The sequence below is a fragment of the Notechis scutatus genome, chromosome 3, assembly GCF_049901735.1.
Source record: "Notechis scutatus isolate UNSWTSFEM ecotype Mainland chromosome 3, rNotScu1.2, whole genome shotgun sequence".
Classification (NCBI taxonomy): Eukaryota; Metazoa; Chordata; class Lepidosauria; order Squamata; family Elapidae; genus Notechis; species Notechis scutatus.
Genome location: NC_142011.1, coordinates 54,444,503 through 54,463,686, shown reverse-complemented (window position 1 = coordinate 54,463,686; position 19,184 = coordinate 54,444,503). Strand labels below are relative to the sequence as shown.

General features: G+C 41.8%; 1 protein-coding gene across 5 annotated transcripts in view; it reads right to left on the bottom strand.

Moving 5' to 3' along the window:
- The window catches only part of AMPD2 (adenosine monophosphate deaminase 2), a 61,266-nt gene extending 55,859 nt beyond the window's left edge, over positions 1 to 5,407 (bottom strand). For 2 of the 5 annotated variants that reach the window (XM_087959987.1, XM_087959989.1), the window contains exon 1: positions 2,483 to 2,671. In XM_087959987.1, the coding sequence (XP_087816113.1) occupies positions 2,483 to 2,561 (79 nt within the window). In that variant the 5' untranslated portion in view covers positions 2,562 to 2,671. Of the gene's footprint in view, positions 1 to 2,482; positions 2,672 to 4,942 lie in introns of those variants that run through there. The other 3 variants (XM_087959988.1, XM_087959990.1, XM_087959991.1) reach the window with 3 other exon arrangements.
- Positions 5,408 to 19,184: the final 13,777 nt, after the last annotated feature.

Genomic DNA, 19,184 nt, shown 5'->3' with positions numbered 1-19,184 from the left:
TAAGATATAAAGGTGTCATACTCCAATTAGTAACTACAGGGGAAAATTTGTTTAATGAGGCAAGATAATATGAAATTGAAACAGGACAGACAAAAGTATAAATATAATGATTATGGAAAGACATTGAAACTTAGAAAAAGATATATAATTGAATTTAGATATGAGATAATTAAAAATAAAATTGAGAAAACTGAGGGAGGGGAAAAATTATGGAGAAAATATTAAAACAGTAATAGGATATGGAATAGAACAAAAGATGAATATGAAATTGAGTCTGTGTCTGTATGAAGAAGTGATAACCTGGGATCATGCTATTCTCAAAAAAAGATTTTTTATTTGTATTATGTTTTTGTGAAAACCCAAATAAAATTTATATTAAAAAAAAAGATAGACCAGTTCAAGAAATGAATAGTCACTAGAATTTTATTTTAATGTTAAAAGGTATAACAGAATTTTGAAAGCCTGTTGGTATTTTCCCTCTCCGCCCTGACCCCACAACTCATATAGAAAAAAGAATCCAGGCAAGGAAATTTTGAGTTTCTTTCTCACTCATTCTCACCCTTTACTGGCTAAGCCAGTGTTTTTTAATAGTTGTGGAATATTTTTTCCTTCTCCTAGCTAGGAAAATAGCTATTCACTTTAAAAAAATGTTTACTATGTTGCTTTTACTCAGTGGTATTTCTAGGCCATGGAGCTGTTTATGGTTGGTATTATTAGAACAGCAATTCTGAAAAAGTGATTTGTGGATCATTAGTAGCCCATGAGGGCCCACCATGTACTCTACCAATCTTGCCACAGTGATTTAGTCGACTGGTCACGTACCTACTCCTTCCCATCTTCTGCATTCAGTGGCAGTCAGTTGCTTCATAAAAATGGATCAATAGCCCAAACCTGTTTCATTGAAGCAATAATGCTGGCAGCAAAGTGAGTAATAACAGTCAGAACACTGGCAAAAATAAACAAGTCTCAAGTAGAGTTACTGACTATGAATCTATACGTAATGTGATAAGTGGAACTATGTCCTCACATAAAAACTGAAGAAGAAAAATCCAATAGAAGATACAGTACAGTAATGAAAAAAAAAATTTTTTCCCATTGAATGAAAGATCCCCTGACTCTTAACTGCTTGGATTTAATGTAAACTTCCATGCTATTAATGACAAAAACAAGATATTTTTTTTATCTAATTGGCTGGCTCCTGCATTTTCTGAATATTTTTTAGAGATCCATGATTGCCTAGAATTTAAGGAACACTGCAGTAAGAGGCACCCTGCAGATCCTCCAGTGTCCAGTAAGCTTAAAACAAATTGCGAAATGTGCCTTCTTAGCTACACAACCTGGGAAGAAGAAAACATGAGCACCTTACAGTCACTGTAGAGCCAATCTTATAGATCATTGTGACATTAGAATGCAGTTAATTTATACAAGTTGGCTATGACACACACACACCAGCACCTGCAATTTCATATTATCTCAGTGAGCTTAACCTATAATTTAAAACATGCTCTCACCATTTACTTTGGACAGGTCTAACATAACTAAAGTTCTGGATCTTAAAAACAACTAGAAAAAGCTACTGAACAGATTTCTGCCCATGTTATTAAATGAACAATTGGAAGCATCCTTCCTTCAACCAGCACATCTAATGAAAAGCTTCCCCAGGAAGCAAGTCACCTGTGACAAGAGTGTATGAAGCAATTATGGCATCAAATGTTTTTTTGGCACCTCCTACAATTTTTGTGCAATTGGCCTGAGTAGCATAAATGAAAACTACAACACCGAAGCTTTATCCTAATGTGTTTTAAGGAAGGTTCACAGTAATGCTTTGTAGTCTGTATTACACAACCAGCTGCCATTGGGATGAGGACTGTGCGAAATTGCCAGGTCTCTCTCCCAAATTTAATGGCCCTTTTTGCATCTCTCCACTATACCCATTACAGCAAATTCCCAGAAACTCCAGCCAGCTTAATGATAGGTAGGAAATCCCAACAGATTTGGTGCACTCCAGGTATATCAAAGCTGCCGGTATGCACAAAGAGAATGGTGTGTGTGTGTGTGTGTATTAAAGGGAGGACAGAACACACCTCATTATCTACACCTCCAGCTGCAAACAAGCAATCCCTTCCTTTTCATTCTTCCCAGGCTGCCGTCCCACACAAAGTTACCAGGGATACCAGAATGAACCCAGGAAAACTTATTCCTGAATTTTAAAAATTGAGAAGTGCTGTTAAGAATCCAGCAAGGAAGCAACCATCTTTCCTGTTTGAATAAACACATCATTAAGAAAAATTCCGCAGGGATATGAATAACAAGAATTCTGATTGCCAATTTATTCCCTCACCCCACACCCCCTTAAAGAGAACATGAATGCAGGAAAGAAGCAACCACAATTAATTTCGTGACGAATGAATCTTCACTTTCTCCAGCACATAATACTGCAGAAGCCAGCGGGAAGCTGGAGAAGCAATCCACAGATGCTCACCTCCTGGGCTGGGAGCCTGAAGGCTGGCCCGCTTCCTCAGTGGGGAGCCGCTCTTGGAGGGACCGACACCAGAAGACATTTTGCTCGCTCCCGATGCTCCGCCGAAGTCTTGCAACCGATGTTGCTGCAGCCACCGTGCTCCAAAAGAAGGCGGAGACAGTGTCGGGTTCGCCCCTTGCTATTGATCGATGGAGGCGCGTGGGAAAGACATAGGAAACTACGCAGAGCCGGGATGGATCGAGGGGGTCTCTCCCTCCCTCCCTCCCTCTACTCTCCCAATTCGCCGGCTGACGTTCCTTACAATACTTAACAGGGCAATAGCGCTTTTCATGCATTAATGGCGTGGCTCGGTGGTAGGCTTTTGTAAGACCCTCCCACCTTCCATGCGCCCTGCAGCTGAACAAGAACATGATGCTGCATTCTCCTTAAGCTGGTGGAGAGCCACAAAAGATTGTAAAATCGTAACAGCCAGGCCTAGGCCCCTAAACTGCTTTCACTAATATTTTCCCTTCCGCTTTTGCTTAGACACCGCAGACAAGATGCTGCAAATTTGCCGGCTGAGAGGGCGCCAAAGGAGCCTCTCCCCAAACCCAGGAATTCTGGAGGTCATCAATCCAGCGCCAAAATATATATAGAGAGAGGGGGGGCGCATCAGGATGGCAGCCTTTATCCTTCACGGTCAGTGGACTAATGGCTCAACATGCTGGAAGAAGCCAGCCTAACAGGCTACTAAGAGCCTGGCTTGTTTAACCTCATTCACATCGCAGACAGAATCATTAACCAAGCGGCTGGCTTCCTACAACTCCGTTCACTAGTGGACTAGTTTAGTCGCCCTGTTGGGTGACCTCCAACCAGCTATTTCTTGCTCATAAATCGCGATAAAACATTAAAGCCACGAATCGACCCATAATTCGGCAGTTAGGGCTAAGGAAACCGAGGAAAGCGCCTCCTGGTTTAAAAGCGAGAAACGGTTCAAATTACACTTCTGTTGCCCCCATGACGTTAAAAAGGCATGCATGGATTACTCCCCCGCCCCTCCCCGAAGTAGCCGATGCCGCCATCATTTAAGCTGTAAAAATGCAACGGCTTTAAATGCAAAAATTGCGCTTTGCCCCAAGCAGCATTTTCAAAAGCCTTCCTCTCAACCGGAAGCGGCCTACTTGGTGACGCGCGAGCAGCCTGGGAGTGAGGGAGGCGGGGAACAAGCCAGAAAGGGCTTCTGAGACGGGGTGGGGGCGTCTCCCTGCCGGGAAAGCGCCAGGCGGGCAGCCTAGGCCAGCGTCGGGCATTGGAGCGGAATTCGAAAAGGCCGGCTCTTCCCGCTCGGCCCGTTTCCCGGCTGGAAATGCCCGGCGCGCAAACGCGCCGCCTGCGGCAAAGGGAGGCGGAGACTTTTGCAAGCGGGGTGCGAATCCAAGCTGAGCCTCCTCCGGGGGACTCGTTGCCAAGAGCGGGCCGTGACGCCGGCGTTGCGAGGCCGCTGCACCCCCGGGGGAATAACGTGCCTTTTTACGGAAAGGAAGTTGTCTCCCGGCGGCGGGAGTTGAGAAGCCGAGGGTGGGGGAGGGAGGTCAGTCAGCCGTATCTGGGAAATGGCGCCCGGAGTGGCGGCTGCTGCTGCTGCTGTTACCGCTTGCCTGGACTTCCAAGTCAATATCTGTTTTCCCGCAAACCGGGGTCACACGCGACGTTGAAAATAATGGTCGTGTGCTTCCGATTCTTAAATCAATGATTTAACGCGGCTCTCCCGACCTCAGTTTGAAAGAAACTACCAACCCTGTCGCTCAGGGTTGACATGGGGGGTGGGTTGCCCTTGGCGCCTCTGAGCTTTGCCTGTTTTCTTGCAGACGTTTCGTTACCTAACAGGTCTTCAAACTTGACAAGCTTTAAGACTGGTGGACTTCAACTCCCAGAATTCCTCCTCCAGTCATGTTAGCTCAGGAATTCTGGGAGTTGAAGTCCACCAGTCTTAAACTTGCCAAGTTTGAAGACCCTTGAAAAACTAAGTAACATCATCAATGCTAGCTCAGTGAGCGACGCAACGAGGATTGTGGGGAGGGAAGCGACCCAGAAATAAAGTCTTTTGCCCGCTGCGTCCAATTTCCACCCTCGGCTATTTTTCCTCTTGCCGAACGCCCTCCTAAACTTTCACCGGCCAAAAAAAAAAAAAGGACCTCGCCGGCGTTGTTTGCGCCTCGGAAACTCGGAGCACGGCGGACTCCACCCCACTGACAGGATAGGCAAACGGGGGGAGGGACGGGGATGCGCGCAGCGTGGCTCTAAGAGAGCAGGCTGGTGCCTCCCGAAGGGTCGGCGCCTGTAATACCCCGAGCGGCAATTAGGAGAGGTGGAAGGTGAAAGGCACCAGATCGAGGTAGTAGCTGGAGGAAGGCGATTGGGCAAAGGAGAAAAAGAAAAGTCACAGGGAGGAAAAGAGAAAGGAGCTAGTCCGGAACTTACTTTGTTTCAAAACAGCGAAGGGTCTTCCCTACCTGAAGCCATCCTACTGCTGGCTGAGAGATCCAGTAAGTCGAAAGCCAGCTGCTTTCCCAGCTAGCAAAGAAATCGGGCAGAGGGCAGCCCGTCCGGCGCCGGGTGGGTTGCACAAGCGCTTCCTGGTCCAAGGGTCCAGAGCTCGACTCCAGCACAGCTGGGTGGTTTTGGCTGGAAAATGTGCTCCCAGACTGGCTGCTGTTTGATGCCAGCACTGATGGGCCTTCCTTTCTCTCTCTCTCTCTCTCCCTCTCCTCCCTGGCCGGGTCCGAAACAGCCCGCTAGGCGGGGAGGGGAGAGGAGAGAAAACAAAAACAGCTGTTCCCAGAGGAAGCCGGACTTTTCGGCGTGGGCAGCCCGGGGCTTCCTTGCGAAATTAAATCGCTGCGGTCAGGTTGGGAGTTCAGGAGTCTCTGCGTGGTGGTTGGAAGCGAAGCGGGTCAGCCGTTTAAAGGTTGTCCCAAGCGCAGCACCATCTTGCGGCAAAAATGGAAAACTTAGCAATCACGAAAGGAAAACCCGTCTCGACATGCTGAGCAAATGCTTCAGAAATTGTTTGGTGTTCTCTGAGGACCTACCTTGATGACAGATGTTTGTAATATTTATTTTATTTTATTTTTATTTATTTTATTTGGTTTGTCAGTTGCTTACAAGATAATAGGTATAAATAAAAACAGTTATGAATACATGGATACATATAAGAAAAATAAAAAACAATAGGACAGGGACGGTAGGCACGTTGGTGTGCTTATGCACACCTCCTACAGACCTTTTAGGAAAGGGGTGAGGTCAATAGTAGAAAGTCTAAGGTTAAAGTTTTTGGGGTTTGGGGAAGAAATCACAGAGTCAGGTAGAGTATTCCAGACATTTAAGGCAGGGGTCCCCAAACTTGGCAACTTTAAGACTTGTGGACTTTAAGACTTGTAGAGTTGAAGTCCACAAGCCTTAAAGTTGCCAAGTGTGGAGGCCTCTGACTTAAGGTGTGGAGAAAAGAGACGTGGGGTCTTAAATCAGTCCTTCCTTTTCCATCCTAAATACAAATCAGTGGGATAGGAATGTGAACAAGATCACTGCAATGTCTTTGAAGACCTGGTACTTTAAGGAGAATGACCTTTGAACTGTTGGAAATTAAAACCCACCCCTCTCCTAGGAAAATGAAATATTTTAGGAAATATTAAAAAGGCAGAATATTTCCCCCAAAAAAGAGTAGAAACTCAGAAGAAGAAACTCACCCCAGAAGAAGAAACTCACCCCCACCTTTGTTAATGGGCAGTCCATTAAGGCCTCGGCCAGAGTATTCAGAGTATTCTACATAATAAAGGCCTCTGCCCATTCCACCACCTGGCCAGGGAAGATTGCATCAGCCAGCACTCCGGTGAAGTCATGTGCTCCAGACCAGTGGTCACCAACCAGTGGGCCGGGGACCACTGGTGGTCTGCAGAGAAATGTCACCTCCAAAGCACTCCCCAAAGCAATTAATCCAGGCTATGCAGGAACACAAGGCTGTGCCACTCACATGGCCCGTGGGAACACAAGGCTTGCTTCACTTGCATTGCGAACAACACAAGGTAGTGAGGGGAGGGGGGAAGGGTAGAGGGGGGGAACTCGCCTCATGTGCCCCATGCGCCTGGCCTGGCCACCGGGCTGCTTCTTTCCACATCTTCCTTCTGCTTTTGGCTGCACGCAAGGAAAGCAGCAAAAGTCTTTCTTTCTCTCCCCCAAACTCCACCAGAAATGAGTCTTTGGGACACTGCAAGGCCTCCTGCTCCAAGAGGCTGCACTGGCAATGACTCATTTCTGGCAGAGTTTGGGGGAAAGAAAGAAAGACTTCTGCTGCTTTCCTTGCATGAAGCCAAAAGTCTCTCTCTCTCTCTCTCTCCCTCCCTCCCTCCCTCCGAGAATGGAACTGGAGATCCCAAATAAAGAATGATCGATCAGTAGGAAAATGAGGTGGGGAATTTTCTTCCAGATTTTGGGATTTTCCCAGGGTCTCTTGCTGCTTTCTGCAGAGACCCTGGGAAAATGTCAGCAAGCCACCATCTATCAAAATTCATATTAATGGTCCACGGGATTTAAAATTATGAATTTGGTGGTCCCTGAAGTCCAAAAGGTTGGTGACCCCTGCTCCAGACAAAACCTGCAAAGTTAGCTAAGACCCCCGCCCCTGGGAGTCTGACAGCCAATGGGATACATTTCTTACACAGGAACAGGAAACATTAAGGTGGGGCCCAACAAAGGGTATATAAGGGACTCTCAGCCCCTCCCTTCTTTTCCTTCACCCAACATCTTGAAGCATGTGATCATCCTGTTCACTTTGGAGCTCCAGGCCATGTGGTCCTGTCCACCATTAAACCATCTTTCCAAACAGTCTCCATGTTTCCAGTGTCTTTTTCCCCACTTGGAATGAACCCAGAAGGATATTTCTTCCAACAGAACCTAAAAACTGCATCACACCAGAATAAGGACAAAAGTGGTCACACTTCCTCAAAATAACCAGCTGCAATGAAATGGCACTGCAAATAAATTATTAATGGTTTAAAATGTAAATTAATGTTAAGACGTTGCACAGCAAATGAGAAAGAATAGTTGGATCCTGAGGGCAATAAATTATTCATTTCATTTTTAATCTTGAGGCAGCCCTATATAAATATTGTATCTCAAATAATTCAAAGATTAGTTGTTTACTTCTAGCCAGATCAGTAGTTTTCCAACTCACAGGATTGATAATCTTATCAGGTTTAACCTTTGGTTTGTTTGTTTGTTTTTCATTATACAACTGCCCTGTGGAAATAGCTGTATAAGTACTACATATGGAACCAAGCATAGCTTGTGGGGACAAAGTTGGAGTAGATTGCAGTTGTGCCCAGATCTCTTCTCATTTTAATATTAAAGAATTACAAAGCTATTTCTTTCTGGACCAGCTGCAGTTTCTGGATGGTCTTCAAAGGCAGCCCCAAGTAAAGAACATTGTAATAGTCCACTGAGAGGTGATGACTAAAAAAGTGCTGTGGTCCCCAGGTTTAGGAACAGGAACTACTGGTGACCAGATGGAGTTTTGCAAATGATTTTATGGCTGCAGCTGCCAACTGCTTTTCAACAGGAACCATGAGGACCCAAAAGGAACTCCAAATTGCATGCCAAGTCTGGGGAGGCATTTCCCCAAACCACAAATGGTTTCCACTTTCTAGGTAAGTCCACACACACACACACCGCCCCCACAAACCCACATCTACTGAGTCTTGCCTGGATTGATCTGAAGACCGTTCTTTCCTATCTAAGCAGCCACAGCCTCCAGGCATTAACACAGAATGTTGGACGGCCAGGGCAGAGAAATAGAATTTAGTATAATTGGTAACCAGCTGTGCCCAAGTGATTTCATCTGGCCAAATGACACCTCTTGGAGCAAGGTTTAGGATTGATGCTCACCTCCCACCAATACATTTGGAACCAATCCCAGAGAAAAGGGGAGCACTTTTGTAGCCACTGCTTCCAACTGCCCACTTTTTGAACTGGTCCAGAAGTATACTATGGTTGATGTTATTGAAAGCTGCTGATAAATCAAAGAAAGACTCAAATTAACATACAACCTCCATACTGAACTCGCCGTTGGTCATCAACAAGTGAAACCAAAGCAGCCTTGATGTTATGACCAAGACTGAATCCACATTGGAAGGGGTCTAGATAAGGTTCTTTGAAGTTTTAGTCTTCTTACAAGGCTTTTCATCTGGATTTTTAAAAGTATCCTGACATTTACGAAGGAAAAGTTTCCTTGTCGTTTAATTTAATATCAGGGAAAACTTTACTAGATAATGTTCATTGACCATCTTCATATGATTTGTTTGTTTTGACATATTATCCCATTACACCATTCAGAAAGATGAATGCAATTCATGATCATACAGTAGATAGTTTTTTGATCCTGGCTTAGAAATTATGATGTGAAAATCTGTTGTTTATGTGGATCTATAAACTCAATCATTACATCCAGCTGATATCAACTTCAGAGAAGCAGCACAACTCAAAGCAAGCCATGCTTTGGTACTGATCAGTCACTGACTCCTTCAGCTTGTGCATTCTGGAGGGGAGAGTACTCAAACTCTCTTCTTCCAGCATTGTGCTTTGCTTGCTGATAAGTTCTGAAAATAGGAAGGCTTAGAAACATCCAGGAGACCACATTAAGATCAGAGGGGATTGTGGGGGAGAATAAGCTGAGTAATGCAGATGCTGGCTGACAGCTGAAAAGCTATCCTGGCAAAAATTAAATAGGCAGTGCTAATAGCTATTGAAGATCAAATATTGAATTGTTGGTTTATACCCAAAATAAAGGTTGGTTTATAAACCTTAAATGGACCAAGCAATTTCCACCAATTAATAGAGTTCTGATGTGAATGGGATAAGATTCGCCGAAGCAATTGAGGGCAACCCCTGTATAAAAGTGCTGAAGAGGACACCCAACTAAATGATCCTATAGCTGGGATAAGAAGATCAAAGGTTTACCTGCCAAAGAATTAAACAGCCTGTCACCTATTATCTCTTCAACTTGAGAGTGGATGGTACACTGCCAATGATTTACATAAGCTCTTTTCTTAGACCTAGAATGGTAAATACGAGCAAAATCCAAAAGATGAGTACCCTAGGGACTCATGATACAGATAACAGGCTGTGCTCATATATGTTAGGAATGCATTCAAATTAAATCATATGTAAATATACATCATACTGTTTTAAAAATTGCTTAGAAAGTTTTTGAGACATTTGAAAAAGATCCAGAAAAAATATTTTTTTTACTTTAGACTGCGCTAAGCTATCAGTTGAGAGGTGGGAAATTGTTCACTAGCAATGTTTAAGCAAAAAAAAAAAAGCAAAAGAACTAATAATGTTGAAGCTAAAAAAGAAAAGTGCTTGTTTACTTTGATAAGGTTTGGCTGATACTCCAACTGCTTATTTTTTTTTTTTTTGTCTCACAAGGTTGAATAAAAAGAAAACACTGTTGTCTTGTCCTATCCAATCAAATCCTAACCTCCTGTTTATGTGTCCCTGATGACAATATTCATATATATCAGGATTTATTGTAATGGTAAGGTTGGAAGATTGGTCTGAAATGAAGAAAGTATAGGATGGTAATTATTTTTATTACAGCTATATCTTAGGAGGTCACAATCAGGACATTTCCATGATTTCTGGATAGTTTTCTGAGCAACAGTACAGAGGGGGCTTATCTCAGCCTCCTGGATTTTTTTATTTCCCAATTTTGCCTATGGTACTAATATTTTCTAGTAATCTTTAAGCATTAACAGCATATGACCTTGCTTAGCATCCTAAGAGGCTGCCACCTGCTGTAGACCTGCTAAAGTTACTTGTAGCTTATCAATAAATGTTCCATTGATCACCAATACTGTGCAGCGACGGAAACTCTTTAGTTGAAATTGAGCTCTGTTGAAGACTATAGTTGTGTTCAAACTCCCTGTTACAATTCTGAAAATCCCTACTAATTTCCATCCAAATACTAACCAAGCCTGAGCTACTTAGCCTCCAAGTCCTGACAAGGTGTTGCCACTCACTGAAGCAAAGAAATAATACTGACATAATTTAAGAAAGTGGTAAAATAAGAGCTGCTAGCAAGGTGAAAGAGAAAGGTCAACATCATATTTGGCCCAAGTCCTGAGAAATACCAGAAGGAACAACATAATCTGCAAAGGGAGTTTCTTGCAAAAATGCATTACCCAGTCTGTATGGATGCATCTCAGGAGTCTTAAGCAGGTATTTTTTCTCAACCACCTAAAATATATAAATTAGATGTAACAAGGAAAGAAATCTTCTAAACAACATAGCATGCAATGGTCAAACACTGTTAGTTGAATAGAATATACCGTATATACTCGAGTATAAGTCGACCCGAATATAAGCCGAGGCACCTAATTTTACACAAAAAAACTGGGAAAACTTATTGACTCGAGTATAAGCCGAGGGTGGGAAATGCAGCAGCTACTGGTAAATTTCAAAAATAAAAATAATTAATTTGGGAAACGATCTCACTATCATGAAAGGTTTAATTGATTCACTAACCCAAAAGAAGAAGATGATGATGACAGCGGGAGGCAGGAGTCACTCTCTTCCCCTCCCTCGGAGGCCCCCTGAGTCAGGAGTCACTACCGCCGGCGCGGCCCCAGTCCCGCCGCCTCGGGAAGGGAAAGGCAAAGCGCTTTTGCCTTTCCCTTCCCGGCTGGGGCTGTTGGGAGTCGCTGCCGCTGGAGGCCGCAACTCCACACCATTTTTTTTTCAGAGGGGAATCTGACTCGAGTATAAGCCGAGGGGGATTTTTTCAGCACAAAAAATGGGCTGAAAAACTAGGCTTATACTCGAGTATATACAGTAATACAAATAAATAACTTTTCCACTCTCTGCTGTACATTTAATCAAGAGGAAAAAATATTTGGAATGTGCTGTGCTTGAAAAGAAGATTCACAAGCCAATTCCAGACATTCCAAGACTAAAGTGACAGATAAGGAGAAGTAACATCTGCTGATGAACTCTTATCCTTCAATCTGCAAAAGAATTGCTCAAGTCTGGTGTATTACTCTGGATCCAATTAATGAGTCCAAATGCCTCAAACACACTTGGGAAGGGATTGTAGAAGTTGATTTAGGTGATCAAAAATCATGTTCTACATTATACATGTAGATTCTGGGATGGCCAGTCATTGTTGACCCCGGAGATAATAATAGCCTGGTCCTGGTCATCCCAGAACCAGCCATTTCTCCCCCAGTGATAGGATTTAGATTGGCTTTCAAGTGAGCTTTCAATCTTAAATGGCCTGATCAAGATTACTATTGGATGTTTCTGTCCAGAGAATTCCCACACACTGCCCTAGGAAACTATGGATATTGTTTTTTTGGGAAATTATGGGGCTTTTTTGCACCATTACTATTTTCATTATCCCAAACTTCAGAAGTAATTGAAATGTAATCAACATTGCTGACCTGTAATTCTGAGAACAGGAAAAGAAAATTACCATCTTGCTTGAAGCTAGTGCAGATTTGAAAATGCCTTAAATGCACTATGTGCAACAGGGAAAGAAAGAAAAATCTAGTAGCTGAGCATTGTATTCCAGTCATTTGATTCCCTTAATTTAATCTCTACTTGTTTTGTCCCTGACAAGATTTGGAGTTGGGAAAGGAGTTAAAAGAGAGGAATTAGGGTCTTCACCACCACGAAACAGAACAGTATCACGATTTTAAACTTCGGTAGCTGCAACTGAGCCAGATATAACCCAGCTTCAATATAGCTGATATTATGGTGATAACAAGGAGAGGTTTGGTCTGAAGCTTTCTTCAGAATTATTCTCTGGAATCCTTTTGTGGAAGAGCTATCAGATAGGAGCATTTGGTTACACTGATGTGTTTCTCAGGCCAAACACATCAATATTCTGCATTTGGCATAGAATACTTTTGACTTCCAGGTGGAATTAACCAAACATGACTACCATGGATGTTATGAAACTGAGGGATTGGATCGATATGAAAAATTTCTTCCAATTTTGGAAAAAAATATTTGGAAGTACACTTATTTTTTTTAAATGTGGCATCTTTCTAATCTGAACCAAAATCAACTATACAACATATTCAAATATTCAATCTATATCATGATATACCTTTATGTTTTTCTCTCTCTCTCACTCCAGAATTAACTACTAGCCAGAGCTGACAACCCCAAACTCCATGATATGAAGATATCCCATAAGAGGAATTCTTTCATAATGTTCTTTACTGAAGTTTATATGAAACCAGGCAGGCTACAAACTGCTGAATTAATTATGTTTGGAAAAGTTAGTGGTAAAAGGAAACCAGGCCATCAAATAACACGGTGGCTGGACACCATCATTTTTGACACTAGCTAGAGCATAAAAACCTCCCCCCAAAGTAGGGCAAGTTTGGAAGATGGGGAGAGAATACTAAATTTCCCTCAAGTTGAACTCAAGTCCTGGTTAAGTATACCCACAGATATGATTGCCCTTGTTTTCTTCCAGAATGTGTTTTCAACTTATTGTTCTGACATAGAGTAAGTCTGATATTTCCTGTTACATTTTAACTCTGCTCGATCTTTTTTAATAGATCAACCAACCTTGAGTTACAACATAGTTGTGTGCCATGTCACAGGCAATTCAGTGTAGAATTTTAGTACAAAACATGCTTGTTCTTAAAAATGCTTGCAATTTTAATTGAGAAAGTTAAATATTTTTTTACTTTTTACATTTATAGGCCACCCTTAATCAATTGCAACTTCCAATGAGTCTTCTGGGGGTTATTTGTCAAAAGTAAAATATTTATGGGATCTCTTATTTTTCACATCTCTCTGTTCTTTTATTTGTTATATTGTTGTTGCTCCAAATTGTTCTCCATTCACTCCCCACCCTCAATTTTGTCCTTAGTCCATGATAAGAGCATTACCAAAATCAGAAGCTGCTACCGAAGCTCCGTAGGCTGTCAAATTTTATTGTAAGGATTAAAAATATATTCTGGGCAATTGCTTTGCAAAATCACTTTAATCCTTGGCCAGAGAATGGAGTATTTTTAGAAAGCTGAGCATAGGGAATGTCAGATACTCCCTCTTGTAGCCCTTTTTAAAGCACAATGACATGATACTGCCGCAATGAAATCACAGAAGCCCATATTGATATATTTATAGTAACTGGGATATTTTTCTATTGTTTTTTTAAAAATAGGGAAACATTGGTTGCCCAGGAAGAGACTGGGCAAAAGAGAATCTTGGACACAACTCACAGTGCTTGAGAATGTATCACAGAAGTAGCCTTATTTGGAAAGTCTTGTTCTGTAGCCCACCACATAGCTTTCCAAGCAGTGCTATTCTAGATGCCTCATCTGACAACATTACTCGACCTTTCATCCAGTGTTTTTGCATTTGTAGGTAGGAAAGAGTTTCGCAGAGATAAGTCATCTCTATTTTTTCCAGCAGAAGATACTATATCACTTACACAACAACACAAACAGTTCAGTTATGACTCTGACTACTACTCATTCTGCTTTCTCTCTGATTATCAGTTAATACCATGTATTTCATAGCTTAACACATTCTTCCATTTCAAATTTGCTGCCTTCTTTTTCTGTTAAGCAATCTGATGAAGTAAACCATTGTTTGCATTTTAAAGACTTTGATATTGAAGTATTAATATTCACAAACCCATTTTGTGGTTTGCAGTTGAAACAGAATCAAGTTATCTCAGATTGCCACAGTGGGATTAGAGCCGCCTTGAGTGCTGAGAACTTGAATCATTTATTAACTGGTTTAGCCTTTTATAGTAACAGCTGTGATCCTCTGATAAATTCTACATAGTTTTTGTTTGCTTACATTAGATAAATTAATCTACATTACACAAAAAACCTTCTTCTGAATAAAGAACATGTAAATAAGGCTGCCATAATATCACCTGGATATCCCAGTCCTCTCTCCATTATCCAGCAATTTAGAAATGTTGGCTGACACATGCCAGCAGCTCCACCTAACAACTGAGGATAACCTCAGCTACTGCTTTTTTTTGCCAAGTATCAAGAAACAGATCAAGTACCCGGGCAATTCGTTCTTTTGGTTCCAGAGGCAATGAGCACTCCAGCGAATGAATAAACTTTAAGCTTTAGTATGAATTCAAGCAAGATTTAAAAACATCACGTAAAAGGCATACATACCAAGCAAGGTGATACCCAAATCTCTCACAAGCTGCCAAGAGCTCCTTAATAAGGACCATAGAAATACCTTAAGGGTGGCCAATTTCCATAGTACCCAGTGCTGGGTTTTGTGCAGAAACCTCCGACAAACAACACCAAGTCCTCCAAGGGCTTCAACGACCCTCTAAAATGATGCAAATGACCAGCTGTCTGCAAGGAGTATAAATCCTTCCATTCCCCATATCCTGTCAGAGCTGAAGAAGCTTCTTAGTTGAGAAGTGAAATGTCTTCAAAGAAAACACAAGAAGTCCAGTTGCCTCCAGAATAAGCACCTGTGTGAGACAACCATGACCTGGATGACTGAGAATCTCTACAGACTTTTAACAACACCAAGGGTTGTTTTTTAATCAAAACCTGGCACCATGGCTTCAGGGCTTTGCTATTGTCAGGAGACTATAAAACATGATCTTGACCAGATGCCACAAGACCCTGGGATGGGAACTGAAAGTCTGAGATATTTCATATAGACTACAACTATCTGACCTCCGATGCCCACCCCTTTCTCTTTTATTCAGTAAACAAGAGTAAAAAAAAACCAATAGGTTAGCTTAGAATAGAGTTCTAAATTCCTAGACTTTTCTTAACAGGAAGGAGAAGGACAAATCGAAATATGTCATTAAACTCCTCGGAATAACAATGGTCTTCCACATTTCTACCACACTGTTTTCTCATCCAGTCTTGGTGTAGCAACATCATTAAGTAACATGCGGCACAGGATTCCATTCATCCATCTTAGCACTGTCTTTTGAACTAGCAGCAAGAGTGGCATTTGCCACCTGTCCATCTATTCACTACTTCCCTTGTTCTGAACACATCTAGAAGACACCAGGATGGTTAAAAACAACAACAACATGGGCATCAAATTCAAGAATGGCCATATGAAATGTCACAACAGATAGTCTTAAAGAGGAGGAAAAATTAGCCCCATTGCTCTTCTGTGTATGAACATTCCAGCACAGCAGTTGCATTGCCAGGGATTTTTACATTGCCAGGAAAGCATTTTAAATAGGGCAGCAAAAAATTAAAATAAAGATGCACAAAGTGATGTTGGGAATGTCACAAACATTGCCCAGTATATTTAAACAATGTATACCTCCACAGGGAAAAACTACAATGCTGGAAGTGCTGCATTTTCCCATAGAATTGTAGTATGTACTCAGAATATAATTGTGTAGCAAAAGTACAATTTGAGGGAAGCCATATTAAAGGACCGTAAGAAAACCACAATTACTGTGCAAAATATTGTTTGTGGAAAAGAACTCTTTCTTGTTCCCATTGATTGGTTGATTGATTAGGTGCCATGAAGACGGTGTCAACTCTTAGCAACCATATAGATTTTCTCCATGACAATCTATCTTTAACCGGTTATTCAGGTTTTCCAACAGTGCACTTAATTACCACTGTAACTGAGTCCATCAATCCTGCTGCTATTCATCTACTTTCCCAGCATTAGAAAGCTCAGTCTTGATCTTGAAGAAGGCTTATCATGTGATTGCTAAAAGTTGACACAGAGTTAATGATGCAAAATCTTTCGTTTGTCATCATTATGACCTACATCTCAACATTCGAATAACAACATTTATCACGTGCATTCCAGTTGCAAATCTGGGAAGTGTGTGTGTGTGTGTGTGTGTGTGTCTGTTTGTTTGTGTGTCTGTGTGTTCATATACAAATTTGGAGGGGACGAATTTCTGACCCATTCCTGATCATAACAATGCTGCATGCGCTAACCACTATTCCATGTAAAAGGAAGATTCTTCCTTTGGAAGCTGTGAAGCAAAACTGCAAGTGTGGTTATTCTTATCCTTGCAACAATCAGAGGCCCAGCCCAGCATTTGCAGAGCTTCAGTCTTTATCTCCCAAGTGCTTCACCAGCAAAAAAAAAAAATTCCTTCTCAGGAAAACCCTGATGCTGTTGGCTCTCACTCCGTGACCTTTCAGAGTGCCATGAGGCAGCAATTCCCAACTTTGATTGTGTTTACCCTACACTAATACCATGGTATGATACTCAGTAGTCCATTGAATAAACAATAACTGGTGGGGTTCATACCATATGTAACAACACAAACCATATTATTATTTACTGTGTGCTATGAAACCAACTTTTGGCTATTTTTGTTTTCCTTTGAGAAAGCTAAAATGACCGTTTCCATTGTTTACGAAGGCTGCCTGGAACTAATTTTATCAAGGCTTGGTTCAAGGAGAGGCAGCTTAGTCAGGCCTGGTTAGTGCCTGAATCAGAGACCACCAGGGAATTCCAAAGTTGGCTAGCTGGAAAGTTTTAACAGAATCTCAAAAGAAAACCAGGACCAATCAGTCCTGTATTATTATTGCCTAAGGAACTGCAGATATGTGCTGGGAATCAAGCTTGCCTTGAGGGCATCTTCTTTAGTCATGGAACAAAGGAATTAAGAATAAAGTAGGAGCTATGGCTGTATTCTGCCCTATGTAAGGCAGTAAAGAAATATCAGTCGGGTCAACAAATTGAACCAGAGTTTCCATAGAGATGGACAGGTTTATAATGTTTAATAGCAACACAAAACAAGCATTTTATTTATATCAGGCAAGTCTGTTGTCACCATATCCTGAGACTTCATTAGACAAAGGTTACCTGGGACAGCAGAATGTTATGTAGGGGAAACAAGGGGAGCAAGTGATATAAGGTATACCACAACTTCGTGGAGATGACTGCTACATCGTGCATTGTTCACAGGGGTTTTCACTGGTGCAAAATTATATAATTTGTGTCATTTGACAAGATTATGATAGGATGATTATCTCTACCAGACATCTGTGATCCCCTTCCAAGGCATCTGCACAACCAATTGAAAACTGAGATTTATTGTATGATAAGTAGCAGACAAGTGACTCTTTGGAAAAACAGCCACTATTGAGATAATATTGCTAAAGTGAGGGATGCCTTCTATGGAAATGCCATGGGAGCTAGAAAAGCTTAAGGCTAACTTAGATCTAGAATTGAAAAGAAAATATAAGCCTTTCCCCCCCTGTGACTCTATGATTCTTGGGAAAACCTCTCCTCAGCATTTGACATGGGAGATTTTCATGTAAAGACTACAGTATAGGTTCAGGGTCCCTAACATCTCCAGGTGCATCTGGAGAGCAACCACTGCCAATCAATTTGAACAAAACTATAAAGATTACTTACACCATCATGTTTGTTTTGGCCCATAAATAACATAAAATTATTCCTTGGTATTTTTTTTAACTGAAAAGAAAGCATGATTTGGCTGAATATTTTTGTGAGGAGGAATTTCAGCAACCCCATGTATTGTACCAATACATAATGTCAAACTGAGGGCACCGAAGAGAAATATGTCTGTAGTTGAGGGGTCCTTGGTGCTCTCTGAGCTTGGTTGTTTTCTTGAAGACATTTCACTACTCAAATTAGGTAACATCATGAGTGATATTAATCATTATTGATATCTGTAGTTTTTGATCCCCATAAATTTTTGAGTGTTACCATTATCTCCGTTTCTATTTTCTTTTCCAAGAAAATATAAATAAAGGGCAAACACCTTTTCATGTGATAGCTCATGTGAAAATTGATCAGATAAATGTGCTAAAAAATTATCATCGGACTCTGGTGATGTTACCTACTAGCAGAGGATAATGTCTCACACAACCTGCTGAGAAATTTAGGAAGGCCTCCTCCCTAGGAGGTCCTGCTCTGATCCAGAGAACCATCTAGAGTCCCTCTAGAACTGCACCTCCCCTTCCATTTAAGAATTCGTTGTGGCAAAATGTAAGGATTGGTTGGAGGGTGGGAGGATTTGCTGAACAAAGATAACACTTTAAAGAGCTTAAGTGGCAGGATGGAGAGAAACGTAATAAGACTGTGCAATTCTTCTTGTCAGCCTTTAAGGATTAAACTCACATATCACACATCTTTTGAATTATTTTGTTTCTCTTAGAGAAGAATGTTGCGAGGAAGAAATCAGGGGAAATATATTTCTTTGAGGAAGGGGGGAATTCCACCCTTTATCCCAGCCTACGCAGCCAGATGATACAATTGGAAACACTGAAATGCAAGACAGATTCATCCCAAATCGAAGTCCATTGGATTAATGGTCATATTCCATTCCTATGCAAAGGACAAAGCAAACAAAAACCCAAAGTCCCCATCCCTATATCACTGTCTATCACGTCTATGTTCATCTCAGAATCTTTGGGTAAGATCATTTTTTTCCCACCCAGATCAGGATGACAAAACAGGGTCCTTGAGCTGGTCTGTTGAAAAGCTCCCGATGGCAACCTTTCCTGAAGATGTTCCTGCTGCTATCCTTATTCCAGCAGCAGGCTGAGGAGGAGGAGGAGGAGGAGGAGGAGGAGGAGGAGGAGGAGGTGACAACTGTCTAGTGGAGTGTAAGAGATGCTGTCAGAACCTGACTATGTGGGAGAGATCAGCAAGAGAATGTTGATAACTGCACCCACTTACACATGCTTTCACT